This window comes from Onychomys torridus, chromosome 11, assembly GCF_903995425.1.
Source record: "Onychomys torridus chromosome 11, mOncTor1.1, whole genome shotgun sequence".
NCBI classification, from domain to species: Eukaryota; Metazoa; Chordata; class Mammalia; order Rodentia; family Cricetidae; genus Onychomys; species Onychomys torridus.
In genome coordinates this window covers 31,487,458-31,505,938 of record NC_050453.1, presented here as the reverse complement: position 1 = coordinate 31,505,938, position 18,481 = coordinate 31,487,458, and the positions used below count along the sequence as shown (strand labels likewise).

At 39.6% G+C, this 18,481-nt stretch overlaps 1 protein-coding gene across 1 annotated transcript in view; it reads right to left on the bottom strand.

The window, feature by feature from the left end:
* Mroh9 (maestro heat like repeat family member 9) overlaps positions 1-17,596 on the bottom strand; it is a 55,676-nt gene extending 38,080 nt beyond the window's left edge. Inside the window, exons 1-6 of the mRNA XM_036201959.1 lie at positions 17,572-17,596; positions 16,596-16,642; positions 12,054-12,133; positions 11,346-11,481; positions 10,535-10,621; positions 7,807-7,911 (exon numbers count right to left, since the gene is read on the bottom strand). Of these exons, the coding sequence (XP_036057852.1) occupies positions 7,807-7,911; positions 10,535-10,621; positions 11,346-11,481; positions 12,054-12,133; positions 16,596-16,642; positions 17,572-17,596 (480 nt within the window). The remainder of the gene's footprint in view (positions 1-7,806; positions 7,912-10,534; positions 10,622-11,345; positions 11,482-12,053; positions 12,134-16,595; positions 16,643-17,571) is intronic.
* Positions 17,597-18,481: the final 885 nt, after the last annotated feature.

Genomic DNA, 18,481 nt, shown 5'->3' with positions numbered 1-18,481 from the left:
CTCTGTCTCTGTCCTCCCTGAGTCTCTGTGAAGTTACCCAAGGCCATAATCAAATTGGGGTGCTGAGAGGGATGGCCTTGGTGGGAGAAGTGTGGTGGGTATTGTGTTGCCTGAAATACTGTGTGTACCCCGAAATAAACTTGTCTGGAGTCAGAGAGCAGACAGCCACTAGAACAAAGCCAAAAATGGTGGCTAGAAAATGTGTCAGAGCAAGCCAGAGCAGAAGCTGGGTGGTGGTGGTGCACGCCTTTAATCCCAGTACGTGGGAGGCAGAGCCAGGTGGATCTCCATGTGTTAAAGGCCACTTTAGAAACAGCTAAGCATGGTGACCATGCCTTTAATCCCAGAAATTCAACCTTTAATCCCAGGGAGTGGGGGCAGAAAGAGAAAGGTATATAAGGCCTGAGGACCGGGAACTAAAGGAGAAAAGCATGTAGTTAGTTAAGCATTTGGTTGGTTAAGCATTCAGGCTTTGGAGCAGCACAGTTCAGCTGAGAGCCATTAGGATGAGGACTCAGAAGCTTCCAGCATGAGGAAACAGGATCACCTGAGGAACTAGCAAGGTGAGATAGCTGTGGCTTGTTCTGCTTCTCTGATCTTCCAGCATTCACCCCAATAACTGGCCTCGGGTTTGATTTTATTAATAAGAACTTTTAAGATTCATGCTACAGAGAAGGGAAGACAAAAATAAATCTGTTTCTTCTTTGGGTGTCCTTGAACTGTTTTCACCCACACTTCTGCATGACACAATCTTGGAACATTCCATTTTAGGAGTCCTACAACCCAGAATCTAGAAGCAGGTAACAGAACCCACCTAGTTTTAGGGAGCTGTGCTCTTATCCCCTGGGTGTTTTGCTCCTTGATTCAGCCTATCAAGCTTCTTGATTCTGTTGACTGGCAAGATCTTAAGGAACACTCCTGTGTTATGATCCTAAGGAGTGGCAGTGGTGGAAATTTCTATGTTGGACCTGATAAAGAAATACTTCCTAGCTTAGATCATTGAAGCTGGGGACCGATTGTTTGCTGGGAAGGCCATAAGGGTATATGCATTACAGTTCTTGCTGTTCATGCTCTTTGATTTTTCTTTCTCATGAACATGTGGATGTAACTTCTGAGCACTTATGCTTGCAATGAAAGCTAATGGTAATTTCTCTCTGTTTGCTGGACAGAATCTAGCATAGTAGGTATGGCTGTCTAGATTGTTGGCAGGGCATTAGTAGTTAGGATTGGCCAAGAGAAAAAGAAGGCAGGTTAAAAAGCACACAGTCCTTTCAGATGGGTGTCAATCACAGTTTTGCCTTTTCGAGCATCAGGCTTTTTGAGAACTTTAACAGGATGTGCTCCACTTTTGTGGAAAATCTATCCAAGGGAGAAAAGACCCAGAGAAAAGTAGCTAAAGTACTAAAGTTAAGGAATCCTGATCGAATTTCTACCTTCTCTCTTTTTATTGCAGACATTTACAGATCCTATCTTTCTTCAGTTCCTTGTCTTAGAAACAATGATGGATTTAGGAGGCATGCAATTCACTAACAATGCTTTGCAACCATCATCGATGTCTAGTTCCACAGAGTTTTCAAGTAGATAGTCATCCTTTGCCCACAAAGCAGCTACTCACGCCCCTTCCTTATGGACTCTGGTACCCACACATCAGCTTTCTGTATGCAGATTTCCCCATTGTGCCATTTACATAAAGGAGATCATACAACATATGACATTTGTTTCCCGCTGGTATGATGCTTTGGCTGAGTGATATACCACTGTATGACTATGTCTCATCTTGTTTGTTCATTCATTAATTGGTGCCTTTTGGGTTGCTTCTACTTAGCTATTTTGAATTTTCCTGCAATGAACTCTTGCAGGCCAGTTTTTATGTGAACACTGCATCTCTGTTTTTCTTTGTTGAGTTTATAGCATTTATATCATGTGCAGCAAGCCATTTAAGGGATTTAGTGTTTGATATTAAAGTTTAAAATTAAAATACGGTCTGTGACTTAGTAAAATAGTTGACTGTAGAGCCACGCTCATTTTACTTATATTTCCTTTTGAAATCCCTCTCCTTACCAACTTTGTGGGTAAGTCCTCATCGGAACTTTGAATGACATATTTTGATAGAAAATTGTTTTCCTGATTTACTTTAAATTGCCTCTTTTAGTTACTGAGTTTTCTTAAATATCAGGTAACTTTTGATTACCTACTCATATATAAGAATGTAATAGTAACTGGGATGTAAGACTCTTGCTGGTGATACCACATGCTTTGGTGGCAGGATACAGACAAATCAAGTTAGGACCAAATTGGAATCTCTCTTCCTGCTGGCTAGCATTCATAATGCCCGAAGGCATTAGACAAGATGCTGGAGGAGAAAAGTTACCAATATTTTACCTAGCTGTGGACTCTGCACACTATAAAACTGATCTATCAGGCAAGATATGCCCATGGGTGAAATAATGTCATGACTGTCTGGTGCTGGGCGTAAACAACCACTTTTATCCAAAAGAGGAAATACATGCTTTAGTACTATAGACCTGTCAGATGCCTATGGTGAAAGAGGTCACAGACCCTATGGGGAATCTTCAGCATTGATGTGTTGCTAAGAAGACATGTAGTCAAACTGTCTTCTAAATATTTTTGTTTTTGTCTACATAGTGGCTCGTCTCTCAGTCTTGCTCAGAGAAGCTTCTTTTTGCAGCAGGCAACAGTCACCGTGGAGACCCTCAACTGGTCAGAGTACTAAGAATAGTGACCACTGAGAACCCAGCCCTAAATGGCACATCTCTACACTCCCTACTCTGTTCAAAGCCCCAAGAACTATTGGAAAATAAAGAGAAGCAATAACAAGACCAAGAGGACAAGAAGGAGTGCTTTGAAATACTATTTTCTTTTTTCCTTCCTTCCTTCCTTCCTTCCTTCCTTCCTTCCTTCCTTCCTTCCTTGTTTTGTTTTGTTTTTCGAGACAGGGTTTCTCTGTGTAGCTTTGCACCTTTCCTGGCTCTCGCTCTGTAGACCAGGCTGGCCTTGAACTCACAAAGATCCACCTGCCTCTGCCTCCCTAGTGCTGGGATATATAATACATTGTATATGTGTGTGAAATTGTCAAAAAATTCTAAAATTGAAAAAATGATTGTATAATGCTTCATGGTGGGGGTTTTAATTGGAAGCAAGGCTCATCACCTAGGTACTTTGCTTTGGAATAGTTAAGGTCTCTTCCCCCTCAGAATGCTTAGCAAAGGTTTTCAGGGAAAAGGAAGTCCTCATATGTGTCCACCAGTGAGTTTTATTTATATTAAGGAAGGGCCTGCCTAGTCTTTAGCATACGTTTACATTTAATCCATTCAATTAGCACACACAAATCATTGTCTTTCTGTTTCTTGGCTCTAGACTCCCCTGGTCCCTTTTACAGCTATGCCATCCCAGCGCTCATGGATGCTACACCATGGGCTCTTCTGTTAGGTGTACTGGTTATCATTTTTTGTTTAATATGCCTTCCAGAAGTTGACCAGTGAAAGCCCTCCACTGATTCCTTTCATTGCTGCGTATACATACATTAAGGAATCAGAGCACTGTCATTTTGTGAGGACACTGGAAAGGAAGGAGGTAAATGTACACAACATGCCAGCTGTAGCTCAAAGTTCTGAGCCCACTTTTTAAAGGAAATTTATTTTGGCTTATGTCTACAGAGGGATAAGAGTCCATGATGGCAGTGCTATAGCAAGGCCTGTATCAGGAGGGACGAAGACCAGCAGAGGACCAGTTCAGTGAGCTGGACATTAGATTCTCCTTAATTTCAGTCAGCCTTTAGGCTGAGAGCTGTACTACAACCCTGTGAGAGATTCACCAGCCAGAGGCATCTAGTTATTATACCTAGAAACTGGACCACAGAAACTGTTGGATAAATAGGTGTGTGGTCTAAAGCCACTACTATTAAATTGTTTATGTAGTTTACAGACAGCACCCAAAATAGGGTAATGTGTTACACAGTAATAAATAACAAAAACACAAGACCTGGCCCGCATGCTTCCTTTGAGCTTTCCCTGACTTATCCTTGCCAACTTTGCTTCCCTTGAACTTGATGGGACCTGTTCTTCTCCTTGGTCATTTTGTACACACTGGCGTCTGATCGCCTGTTCTCTCTTGTTTTTGTCCTTGTAGGAGGGCAGTAGCCATGCATTTCCCTTTAAAGGTGCTGAAGGAACAAAGATGGAAACATTCTTTCCATCAGCGGCCCTCTATAACATCGTTCTCTTACATGCCTCTACCTATAAAAAGCTACCTCCTTTAATGGAATGAACAGGTGTGTTCATGGAATGCAGGGGCGCTTCTCTACTCTGATGGCTACATCATCATGTGAGGGAAATCATCATTCCTAAAAGTATTTTTTAACAAGACACAAGTGGCTGTCAGGAGTCTTCAACAGTCTACCTAGGCAAGGATCGTTTATAAAGAAAAACAAACAACAACAAAAAAACCCACCTCCATCCAGTGTCCGGACAATACTGTAGCACAGAGTATGTAGTCACGTGTAATCAAAGAACAGAGAAATATTCTCTGTGCCAGATACTGAAAGAGACATATTAGGCCTGTGGGAAGCCCAGCTTTTAATTTATTAACAGTAGTTTGGATTATGTTGTTATATGTATGTAACTATATATATACAATTGTTTTGTACATATAATATATAGAGATATAGATATGTTTTATATATAGATTTCATTGACCTATTTTTCTAAGACATTATTTTAATTTATTTATTTTTTCATTTTCCTTTATTAAGAAATTTTCTACTCACTCCATACACTACCCACAGATCACCCCTCCTCCCTCCTCCACCGCCAGCCCTCTTTTCCTAAGCCACCCCGTATCTCCACATCCCCCAAATCAAGGTCTCCCATAGGAATCAGCAGAGCCCAGCACACTGAGCCTAGGCAGCTCCAAGCCCCTTCCCACTGCACCAAGGCTGTGCAAGGCGTCACACCACAGGCACCGGATTCCAGAAGCCTGCCCATAGACCAGGGACAGATCCTGATCCCCTTGCCTGGGTGCCCCCCAAACAGTTCAAGCCAAACAACCGCTAAGACATTATTTTTAAAAGAAAGCTGACTTAATGAAGTTTATGTTCTCATGACCAAAACAAGCAGCTGGGTATCATCTAGCAATGCTCTGAAAAATGCTGATGTGTTGCCATCTGGTGGCCTTTATTGACCACTGCAGTACTAGGTTATTCTATTTGGACTTGCCCAATCTGTTGTAACTAACCATGTGTGGCTTTGGAGTCACACTTGAATGTTTGTGATTACATTTTTCACACCTGAAGTGTCCTGTGAGAAAAGGAGCATGGCCTATGCTACAATAAGGGAAAAAGAGAAGGGAATGGTCGCATAAGACAACTTTCAAATGTCTGCCCTACTTCCTGGGAGTGGCTTAACGGAGTATATCAAAATTCAGAGAGAAGTGTATGAACAGCAGATAAACAGTGGACATCAACTGCTGGGTGGATAACATGTGTTAGTAACACAGAAAATATATGAGGGATGAACTATTCTTAAACCTAAGAACTTAATCAATAATTAAATGAACATTAGTAGAGTATTTATAAATGTTTTATAAATAAAGATCAACAAAGGACCAATTTGGTGAGCTTGACATTAGATTCCCTTTAACTTCAGTCAGCCTTTAGGCTGAGAGCTGAACTGCAACCCTGTGAGAGACTCACCAGCCAGAGGCATCTAGTTACTGTATCTAGACCCTTGACCATTTGAAAATTACTTAAGAGGATAAATTAGAAAAGGAAATATTGACATAAGCATCCACAAGAGGGAAATGTTCACAATGTGAGGTTTCTGAGAAAGTGGGTAATGATGTATTCAAAGCTGAAAGCTTCAGAAAAGCTTGACAATTAGAACATCTCTTCAATTTCCATACAAAATTCAGCAATCAAGTCTAATAAGATCCCAGTATTTGCAAAGCTGTGAGAAATGGATACTCTAAGAATACAAACCATGTTTTAATGAGCTTTAACCACTCATGCCTGTCTCCTAATATTACTCCACTGAGCATGTCTGGATACACATCCATCGACATGCACACAGTGCTTTGCATTATGTAAGGTAGACACATTCAAATGCTCCTTGATAATCATCAACTGGAAAGTAAGATACCAAAAACCATGAGACCCACATTGCATTTAGAAATGTGAAATAAAGCTACATGTATTGAGACATCAATGGGACACATTTACAATCCTGATGAAGAACCATAGGTAAGCACAGTGCAACTGTAATTAAGAAAAACGAGGTAATGAACACGTCTTGACAGGACGCATGGAGTCAGAGTTCTCTCCAGTCCTGCCTGGTCCCGCGGTTCCACCCAGTCCTATGGTCCCTCAGCTGCTTATAAAATAATCATTCAGAGGTTTATATTATTTACAAGCTGTATGGGCTATGGCAGGCCTCTTGCTAGCTAGCTCTTATATCTTAAATTAACCCATTTCTATTAATCTGTATTTTGCCATGTGTTCTGTGGCTATACCAATCTGCTGGCATGTTGCTCCTTGGGCGGCAGGCTGGCATCTCTCCAGACTCTGCCTTTCTCTTTCCTGTCTCTGTCCTTGGATTTTCCACCTGCTTCTAAGCTGCCTTGCCATTGGCCAAAGCAGCTTATTTATTAACCAACAGGGACAGCATATATTCACAGCATACAGAAAGACCATTTCCCCAGCAGACACATATCACACTGACAGTGATCGAGTTCAATAAAGAGGGGAGTAAGGGAAGGTGTAGACTTTAGTGTGAACAGTACAGGAACTCAAGGATTAGTTGTTGGGGATACAAAAGTCCTTGTACTCACAGATAGCACTACAAGAACCAGGAATGTTAAACATCCAGGATTGTTTTTTCAAGAAAAAAAATATGTATAACCTGTTCTTTTATCCAGAAGGTTAGAAAGGGAGATGTCTAATAGCCTGGCAATCTACACTATCTGGACAGGCAGGTTATTCCAAGCTCCCATGAGCAGGACCAGAGGTAGCTAATAGTCTAGGTGACCTTTGCATTATCTGTATAACCAGGGGCTCCCCTTAGCTCCTACAACCAGTACTAGAGGTGGCTAATAGCCTAAATGATATCTATATTATCTATATGATCAAGACCACACCAGATCCTTCCCAAGGCCCTTAAGATAATACAGGTAGCTTAACTCTACAACCCATCTTTTTGGAAGAAAGGACATGTAGTTTGAGAAGAGTTTTGGTATAATTATGTCGTCTTGTGCACAGGGGATTGTATTACACCAGGAAACTTCCTTTCCAATCATACTGTACTTAGACATGCTTACAATAACCGATTGGAGTCAAACTCTAGAAGCTTGACCCAACACCAACTAACTAAGTAGTGTTGAACTGGATTTTCTTCTTGCCTCATGTAAATTGTTACTTTATGGGCCATGGTATTTGCCAAGACCCCCAACAATTAGTTGTATGTATTTAAAATGAAAAGGTTTAAAAATACTTCAGAAAACAGGAAAGAAGATAAGGATGAAATATGTGATATTACAAATAACACTGGGTCAACAGAGTAAAGTCCAGATAGCAAAATTCTGGGGTTTTAACACGTTCATAGTATGTGTATTAAGTAGAAGGCAGTTAGTCAATTATTAGAAAAAACACAGTCATGTAGGCTGTTGACACTTTCTAGACATCCCTGTCTCCTAGCCCTTTGGCACTGAGCCAGCATCAGTGATCTCAAGACCTAAGACCTGGCAAACTAAAAATTCAGTCTTGAGTAGGTAGACTTTCTGAAGTCAGTGACTTACGTATTTCCTGACTCTCCTGGATGCAAAGATGAGCACTCTGGTGATGACCATCATTACTCGTTCTTGCAAGCACTGCTGATTCTTACTCATCCAGGTGACCATTTCCTGTTGGAAACAAAATAGCTATTTTAGAACCACAGTATTTCCATTTTTGAAAGGCTCCTCTTTGTAGTTTCCAACTTACCAAGGCAGGCAACATCATCTACTGATTGATCCACACTTGACCTCATTTTATCTAAAGTTGCAACCCAGCCTCCAACTATTGTACAACTTCCACTATTATACTGACACATTTGTGTTTTATTAAATTTATTCAACAGTTACTAATATTCACTCTAATCAGAATTTTCCAGTATCATTAAATGTTTTGTATGAGACTATGATGTTATGCCACCTCTTTAGGTTCACACTTTCCCTTTGAAAAGCATAGTATTTGTATTTCACCTTTAAGAGAGTACTGAAATAGTATCTGATCCAGAAATGTCAACTTACCTCAGAATTATTCTGCCTCTTGCTTTATATATTCTGAAGACAGCGTCTTGGGTTCTGTGTGCCTGCAGAACTAGCTCCATATGGACATTGCTAAGATTTATGGCTCATACCTTTCAGAGATATGGATGGAGCCTCACCTAGACCTGCTTGAATCCTATCCAGGACAGTGGAGGTATGGTTTGCTGGCACTTGAGGGACAGAGTGTCCAACTGGTACAGATCAGTTAATGCTGTAAGTACCTCTCCAGAAACTCTGTCCTTGAGGACCTAGCTTGCCTCAAAGCTTTCTGAAAAGCCTTCAGGATCCTTTTCCCATTGTCCAGATGGACAGAACCTGGCTTTCTCCTGTGCAGATCAATCTCTTGAGTAAATAGTCACTTAACCAATTCATTAGCATTCTCTCTCAAGCACAAGCTGCTATACTTGTCCAAGTGTTACTCAGATATTTGCATTCTACAGCATTTTTATTTAAAACTTTGATATTTAAATCTTATTTTCCTCCTCTGCTTTTACTATAACTGACCAAAGAAGCCATGTAGCGAAATGGACACTACTACTTAGAAACTTCTTCATCTGGATAACCTAGTTCCAAAAGGGAAAGGATGAGATGAGGTTGAGCTGCTGACGACTTAATTTCTTCCAGGATGGGATTTTATAGTTCTGCCTTCCTCCAAGTTCTAAAACACAGGCATACTTACTCCAAGTCTCCATAGCTGTGTGACAAGAATATCTTTTATTCTAGTCTCTAGCACCTTGTTTCCCCTCTCTGAGACTTCACCCACATGGTCTTTGTTTGCATCTTTCTACCAGTGTCCTAACTGGGATCATTTAAATAGTCCATAAGAAAATTTAGGCTTCTGCTATAGCTCATCTTCTGATCCCCACAACAATGGTTCCAAATTTCTATTCATAGTAACAGAAGGTTTTTCTAGCTCCTGTCTCTAAATTCTTCCACCCTTGTTATCCATTTCTCAAACTGATTTCATGTAGATATGTATTGTTATTAAGAACAGTCCTATTTCTTGGTACTGATTTTCTATCTAAGTCCATTTCATGTTACTACAGAATATCTGAGACTAGGTGATTTGTAAAGAACTTTAAGTATTCTTAGAAATTTGTATAATTTTTGAGGCTATGAAGTAGTTCAAAGTTGAGGAGCATTTACCTATCAAGGGCCCTTCTTACTGCACATCCCGTGGTGGGAAGCAGAAAGGGAAAAGCATGAAGGAGAAAGAGAAGGAAGGGGACAAGTCCCTCTTTTTATCAAGGACCTAGTCTCATGATAATGGCCATAATTAACTGCTGAAGGAAGACTTCTCGTGATCCCCTCAACTCTTAAAATGCTCAACACTTTTGCACTGGGGAACTGAGAAGCTGATAGATGAACGTTTGTGAGTGTAGTCAAGTATAGGAAGTGGTATACATGAAGGTAAACTGTACATGGACATGTGTGCTGGTTCGTTTTAAATGTCAACTTGAGATAACTTCCAATCACCTGGGAGGGGAGACTCAATTGAGAAATTTCCTAAATCAGGTTGGCCTCTAGGTGTGTCTGAAAAACTGCCCTGACTGTTGAGTGACACAGGAAGATCCAACCCACTGTGGTGGCATTATTACTCAAGCAGGTGGTCCTGGACTATATAAATAAAGAAAACTAGCTGAGCATAAGCAACTTAGTAAGCAGGCACCAAGGGCATATCATTTCTCTTTCCTCTTGGTTATTGGGTATGGTGTGCTGTCTGAAGTCCTACCATTGTGACTTCTCTGCAATTATGGATTATATCTTTCAATTGTAAGTCAAATAAATCCCCTCCTCTCTTAAGCTGGTTTTTGTCAAGGTGTTTAATCACAGCTACAGAAATCAAACTATGACAGAGTCCTTAGCTCCAGCAGTGGTGGGACAGAACACAAATAGGAATCATCACAGAGTTGCCATTGTTATGTAGACTCGAAGGGAGCTTAGGACAATACTGGTTTTTTACTATCCCCCAACTCCCACATATTTCCACAGAAGGCTTGACTTCTCAGTAGCCATTAACACCATTTCCCAAAATTTAATCTTTTAATAATTCAAATAAAGGAAATGGTTAACTCTGTAATTTCACATCATCTAATGTCTAGAAAAAAATTCTAGCCTCCCAGTATTAGATGGAGAGACAAATATGGCCAATTAGAAATAAACAGAATATGATAAACTGTTCATATTATAACAAAACCATTTGCTTTCTTTGCTTTACCTTTAAGATCTGTATCTTGTAGAAGTCTTTAGATACTAAAATAATAAGAGTATCTTCATATATGTTGAAAATATTTTCATATAAACTCTGAAATATATAACAGAAACATGCAATTGGCTAGCCGGCCTTAAATTAAATTTTACCAAATGTGTATAGCTTTGCATTTAAGCATTCTAGTTTCCCTCATAAACTTAATATGAGAAAGGGGTGGAGGGGGCAACTCTACTTCTAAGACCTCACTCACTAGCATTTTCTATTGTTCATTAACATCTTCTATTGCTCACTGGCATCTTCTATTGCTCATTAGCTCACTAGTATCTTCCATTTCCCACTTGCATCTTCCATTGCCCACTTGCATCTTCCATTGCCCACTAGCATCTTCCATTGCCCACTAGCATCTTCTGTTACTCATCAGCATCTTCCATCAGTTGCAGGTCCATCTTAGGGCTCACATGTACCATGTAGCAATGTGGACAAGACAGAAACCACAAATGTTGCTGATCTTAAGATTCTTTGTTTCTGCATTTTCCTGTGTCTGCCCCTCTCCTCCCTTTCAGAACTTTCCAACAAGCTCCTTTGTCTTGCTAAACCAATTAACTCAAACTATCTTCACTCATTTGTTCCTACAAACCTTGTACAATCTGTTAAATCCTTATAGTCATGAGGATTTCAGGGATATGGGCTTGTGAGAGCAAATATTATATGATAGACAAATTACATAGGTAGGAGATTTTAACCACAGAGGTGCACCATGTAGCTTGCTGTGGTGTATGCTAAGACCTTGTCAGTAGTAAAGGAAGAAGGAGCCTACCTGCAGGTCCCTAATGTCCTCAGGGTTCTTCCCCATTGATTTCACTGTGTTAAGAGTTGGTAAGGAAAATGCCTTTTTGAAAGATAACTCTATTATCCTCAACTGTGACTCAAATTGCAACAAAGGATCAACAAAACTGACAAGAAAAGGGAATATAATTACTAAGTGAGTAAGATTTCAAATGCAACCTAACTTAATTAGTTTTTCTTAGCACAAAAATACTAAGTGTGAGGTATAGTTTGGGCTTTATATGACACACGGATTCCTATAGTCTCTTAACAATGATGCTTTAAATATAAAAGAATAATGTTCTCTGAAAGTAATGGCATACAGTTATTCAGAAATCAGATTATATTTCTCTAGAAATAAAGTTATAGGCTGATTACATACCTAGTCAAATCCACAAATCCAGTGTACTTCAGATAACTAGGCAGTATTATTACCACATTTGCCTAGCCAGTCAATATTTCTGGGATTGTGTGCATCTTCAAATTGATTGCAAAAGAAACCTGCCCACCATCAGCCTTAAAACGTATCTGCTTATCAATGCAATCTAGAAACTCTTAAGAGAGAGACCCCTTTAAACAATGCTAGCTGAAATGGGGTGAATGAATTGAAAATAATTAAGTTCTTATGATTATGTTTTAAATCTATCACACTTGCAAGATATTTAGTTAGTGAAATCATGGATCATTAAAGCTTACATACCTAGAGTTCATGGCCAAGATAATGGATTGATCACATAGCATGGTTGAGTATGTATCCAATAGGATTTCAGCTTTAAACTCCTAAAGAACACAGAAAAAAAAAAACACCAAAGAATCAACAATTACAGAACAGTGGTATTCATACCACCATGTTCAGCTCTCCCTTCTACAGAGAATAAAGGAAGCAAATCAGACTGTAAATAGAAGATTCATAGGATTAAAACTAGAAGTTTAGTGACTCAGCCACAGTGTTGGTGGCTTTTTACAGCCAACCATTATTCTTTTATAACATTTCAGACTAAATTTGTATGGGATGCTCTTTACCAGGTGTGTGTGTCTGTATACCACTGAAAAGTTGAATGCAATCTAGTTGGTATAGAGTCAACCTATGGAAATGTTAGCTGGGTAATTGAAGTTCAGTCTTAGTGCATATCGCCTAAATTTGCATTAGAGAATAAGGATCAAATACTATTTAATGAACATCTAACATAACCATGTAACCACTAAACATGGTAATTGAAGAATATGTAATACTTCCCTTCAAAAGCAAACAAGATTAAAGAATATGTAATGCTTCCCTTCCAAACTGGAAAAGTGACCCCAATTAGCCAAACCAACCAAGAGAAAAAAGAGTGGAGGTACCAACATGTTGTAAAGTAATGAGAGAGTAGGCCTGAAAATACCGCCCCCCCCCAAAAAAAATCAATTACATGAAACTGAGATTTCAGGAATAATTTTAGCAAAAGATAGTCAGTCTACTTTAGGTGTGGGTACCAAGAACATAAAATGGCAAAAGAATGGTCTCAATATGTATTGAGGTATATGATGTTGGTCTTGTGCCATATACAACAATTAAGTGGTAATCTACTAAATACTTAAATCTAATATGACAACTATAGAACTCTTGGGGAAAAAGAGAAGAAAAAGATCCCTGAAATTGGCCTTGACTTTGATTTTTTGTTGTGGCATAAAGCGTCAGCAACAAAAGTGAAAGAAAAGAGTTTAGTTAAACTGAAAAGTTTCTTCAGAGAAAAGGAATACTCAAAATACTGTAAAGACAATATGTGGAGTGGGCAGAAAGAATGGAAAAGCATACACCTAATAAAGCATTGACTTCTGAAACACATGGATAACTTAAGAAAGACAAATGGCCACTCACAATGTAGACTTTTAGCAAAGGATGGCTGAGGAGCCCCTCTTTCCTATACGTACCTCTCCTGCCCAGCCGAGCCTCTATTGCCACATTACTCCTGGTTTTAGGGCCAAGGAAATGCTTGATCCCTATTTCTGATATATTGCAATGACATCTCTAATGGATCCACTCCCTCTAATGTACAGGCAAATGTGTATGACAGACTAATTGCTACTTTGGGAGAAAAATCTCTTCTCTATTTGCTTCATGCTATTCTTGAATCTCCTGGGTTGAGTCTTGTGGGATCTGTGTGACCATAATGCAAGACTGCTTGCCTGGGTATTAAATTAGAGGAACTTCCTGATTGGGGTCTGAACTAAGAAAATGGCATGCCCCTTCAGGCACAGCATTATGTCTCAGACACAGCCATTAACCTTTCCCTACTACCTCCTCTATCGAGTTCACTTGGACTGGATGGCACAGAGAAGTAATTCTCCTTTCTTTAAAATACCTTTTCTTTCTCTTACAACACCAAATAGTATTTTATTTAACCTTTGGAGAACGATTTCTGGTAATCTGTATTGTTAGCATACCACATATTGCTGGGAGAAAAGAACATCTACACTTCAGACAACCTTCACTGTAACATGCAGCTCTGTGGTAAATTGCCTATCTTGAAATTAAACATCTTTGTGCTATTCACTATTCACTTTGAGCCAAAAATTCACTGGCTCCTGTCCCCTTAGCTTTGACTAACCTAACAGTCTGTCTTTGAATAGTTATGATCATCCAGGGCTTTTCTCATAAATTAGGATCCAACTGGCCTTGTGCCCTTGGAAATCAGTTAGTAATATTCATAATGTCCCATAGTGCATTAAGAGGCTAAAAATATAGATTCTGACAATTAAGCTACATTTCTAGATATTTGTCATCAAGTCTAGGCACTGATTTTTTTTTAAGTCTTCCAGGCAATTCTGAAGTACAACATCCTTCCTTACTAGATGGCTGTCTGTTTCAATTTCAAAATTTTACCTATCACTTTTGGTTATTAATGGTGTCATGGATAACTCCAGGGAAACAATGTCTTCTAGACAAAACAGGACTGATGTACATATGAACTCACAGAGACTGTGGCAGCATGCAGAAGACCTGGACAGGTTCAAGCTAGATGGGGTCCCAGTAGTGAGTGGGGGGCGGAGATCAGTTTTCTTCAATGGAGTGTCACCTGGTATATGAACCACACTCTAGGGCAAGACCAATTCCCCTGAGTAGTTGGCCAACATAAAACAAACTTTTTTCTGTGCTTTTTGTTTCATTTTGACATATTTTTGGTTGTTTGTTTTGGTTTCAATTTTTGTGGGTTTGAGAGAGAGAGAGAGAGAGAGAGAGAGAGAGAGAGAGAGAGAGAGAGGGAGAATAAAGTTTGATGAGTAGGGAGGAGGGGAAAATCTGTGAGAGTTAGGGGGGAGGGGAAACAACCAAATACATTGTATGTGAAATTTTAAATAAAAAGCAGTGTCATCATCATTGTTAATTCTGAATTCTTTTTATTTAAAATCTTTAACATCATAATTCATTCATTCAATGCCCTGTCCCCCAGAGCAAGCAAGTGTTCTGTTTTTTAGTGCCAACAGCCTTGGTGCCAGGCTACTAACTCTACTACCAGACTTGGAGTTTTCATACTGGCCCTGTCACTTAATAATTATGCCACCACAGGCAAGTCACCTCCCACCAATTTTGGCTTCTTTTCAAAGTGGGGATGACAGAAATACATCCCCTAGAGGGCTGTTGTGAGGAATGAATGATTATTCCCTTTCAGCACTCAGAGATGCTAACTAGTATGCCATGAGTGCCTACTGAGTATTACCTGAAGTTGTTGCTTGACTAGGGGAGGCTGCTCTGTTTCTCTGTCTCCGTCTGTGTCTCTCTAGGTCTCTATCTCTCTGTCTCCATCTTAATCTCCTTCTTCCCGATCTGAGGTTTTAGCTCTGAAACTGAGGAATTTATTTTCCTTCTTCCTTCTTTCCAGGTGCCCTTCCTCCCTTCCCTGCTTCCATCTTTCATCTTTCCTTTTTCATTCATGGCACAATATTGTATCTCCCTCCCACTGGTCATCACTTCTGCCCCTGCAGGTGGCCATAAATCCTGCTAATGAGGAACTCATCCCCTTAGGGAAGAGTCATGGCACGTGGTGCTCTTTGCTTCCTTGCATACCTGTGCTCCATTCTCTTCCTGGGGTATACTTCACTTTCAGCTGGATATTTCGCCTATCCTACAACATCCATTTAATATTCTCTAGCCACAGGTAAAATTTGAAGGTCCCTTCAAGCATGTGTCTGTCATATCTAACCTGCTGTACCTTCCTTATAAGTTACTGACATTTCTTAGCACTAACTTCATTCACTTTTCCATTGGACTATAGGCTATTTGAAACTAGTTTCTGAATTTCATTTTGTGCTGCAACTCAAAACTACAGCATGATATTGGACTTGTCACAGATGTTCTAAAGCTACTTTTGAATAAATGAATGAAGGAGTGTATGAATGAGATTTTTTTCTCCTTTGAGTTGGGGATGTTGGCAAATGATCTCATGTCATGGCTAGCAAAATTCAACTCATCTATCAATGGTTACCAATGTTTTAATTTTAATTATCAGTAATATTTTTATACCTAGGATTATAATAAAACTATGTATAAAAGTTTTAATAACTATACTGGCCCATTTATGAAAGGTTACACATTTTATTGTGGTATTCCTTGTACTTAAATATTGATATTAAATTTGACTTAAATATTGATATTAAAATGGTGACCGAGTTTGTTAAAGGTTCAGTATTTCAGTTCATATTTTTAAAAAACTGGTGGATGAATACTCTCTAAGACAGTGGGTACTTTACACACTTCAAACAGCACAAAATGAATAATTACTTCTCTGTCCTCTAGTAATGAAGGACAAGAAAAGTGTCCAAAGGCCTAGAAAAAAAAAAAGTCATAGAAGATAAGTAGAAAAGGAGAGATGCAAAGCAAGATGACTCCTGCACAGACAAATTATGTCATGTGATGTGAAGCTGAGAGGGAGGGGCTTGGTAATTTCCACAGTAATGGTAACAGAGTGAGGAGACTTGGGGAGCCATCCGGCTGTGGTGGTGGGTGGAGAATCAGTAGGCTTGGAGTATACCCTTTTCAATTGGTGCTGAATGTCATTTCCAAATGTTCAGGAGAGTGATTGAGAACATAAAGCTATAGGGGAGAATAATGTAAAAGATAGCTCCCCACCAAATTGTCTTCATCTACCTATACAAGTTAAGTATTACTTTTACATGTTTGCAATAGAGACAGTGAGTGTGATTTTTTTCCCCTTGGAGAAGATTTCAGATGCACTAATAAATATTCTTATAGATTGACACATACCACATGGTACCACTTCATAGTGGTCTGCAAAGTCTGGAGACGAGTCACTAGGCAGAAAGAGGAAAGAGAATATGTAAAGAACAATGAAAATAATTATCTTGTCACCTTAGTTAGACCTTATTTCTAAAATTGAAGTTGTCCTGACTTGGATGGTAAGAATACACACACACACACACACACACACACACACACACCACAGATAAATTCATCATGTATAGTCCAGAGCAACACTTAACAGAAGTTAGCAAACACTAGGTTGTCACATGGAAAAACAGTGTGCCATACTAAGTGGCATTTATTCTAAACAGAGGGGTACAGGAGCCTATGATCCAACCTATGATTTAAATTCCAGGATTATTTTTTATAAAAAGAAAATGTTCACGATAGTTTTCATTGTGGCAACATTTCCTGATAAGGGTTCAATCTACTCTTGTTGACTCTTCCAAATGTAATAGATATGTAGTTAATTTCCTAATATTGTGAACAGAAAATGGTTTTCTGTGTAGATATCACCCAGTATTATCAGAAAATTTAATATATATGTATTAAAGTTTTCCACTACTATTTTTTGCATATAATCAGAGAAAATTTGCATTACTTCTATTCTTAGGGAATTTATACTAAATATCTGTCATAATATATAGTGACATACAAGTACTGTGAATATCTTACCAGGCAACAAGAGCAGATCTCCTGTGTTCATGGATAGGGTTCAATATCTAATCTCCCTGTCTGTGTCTGACACACACACTCATATACATACCTATGAAACGCACACGCACACGCACATACCACAGACACATGCACACACACCACACACACACAGACACACTTACAAAACACACACCAGACACACACATATACACACACATCCAGAGACACACATGCACACATTCCCCACACAAATATCCCAATAGTTCAGGTCCTCTAATCCAATAGTTCCTCTATTCCAGTAGTTCAGTCCCCAAAGCCTTACTTGTGTTTGAAGTGTCTTGTGCCATGCTGCCAAGTGAATTAGTCTTCCAGTGATTCTGGAAGAGAGTCAATGGCATTAATACACAGAGTAGGGTCTTTCCTTTCATTTGGTTTTACTCTACCCATTTGACATTACATTGTTATAGGATGTGGAACTTTCATTAATTTCCCAACTTAGGTCTCCAAGTTCTGCACACCCAGTTTCCTGACGAACACCAGCCCTTAGCCGTTTCATTCTCTAGGTCCCAAACTAAGTGTAGGCTCTTCCCAGTCACAGTGGTGTGAGCCAGGACTGTTGTCTCACTAAGCAAGACATCCTCTTCCAAGGCCATTTAGGTTATTGGTATAACTCCCTTCCTAAATCCATCAGGCCTGTGCCTTGCTCTCTGGTGGCTGTGGCTCAGCTCCTAGAACCCATCTCCAGTTCCCCATCATAAAGACCCTACCCACAGGCCACTCAGGCTTTCTTGTTTCCAACACACTAGGGCGAGAATTACAGGGCTCATGAGGTTAAGTGGAACCCACTCAGATATTCTTTCTTTAGAGTAATTCAAAGATAACTTATTATTGGCCCTTGTTTTTTTTGGGGGGGTGGCAGTTTGAGACAGGGTTTCTCTGTGTAGTTTTGCGCCTTTCCTGGAACTCACACTGTAGCCCAGGCTGGCCTCAAACACACAGAGATCTGCCTGGCTCTGCCTCCTGATTGCTGGGATTAAAGGCCCTCCTGATTGCTGGGATTAAAGGCATGCACCACCACCGCCCGGCTGCCCTTAATTATAGCTGTGAAACCCCTTTGCCATGGTGCTTAATGAAAGTGAAAGCTAGTGTGTTCAGAGACTCAGTTCTTTTTTTTTTTTAAGATTTATTTATTTATTATGCATACAGAAGAGGGCGCCAGATCTCATTACAGA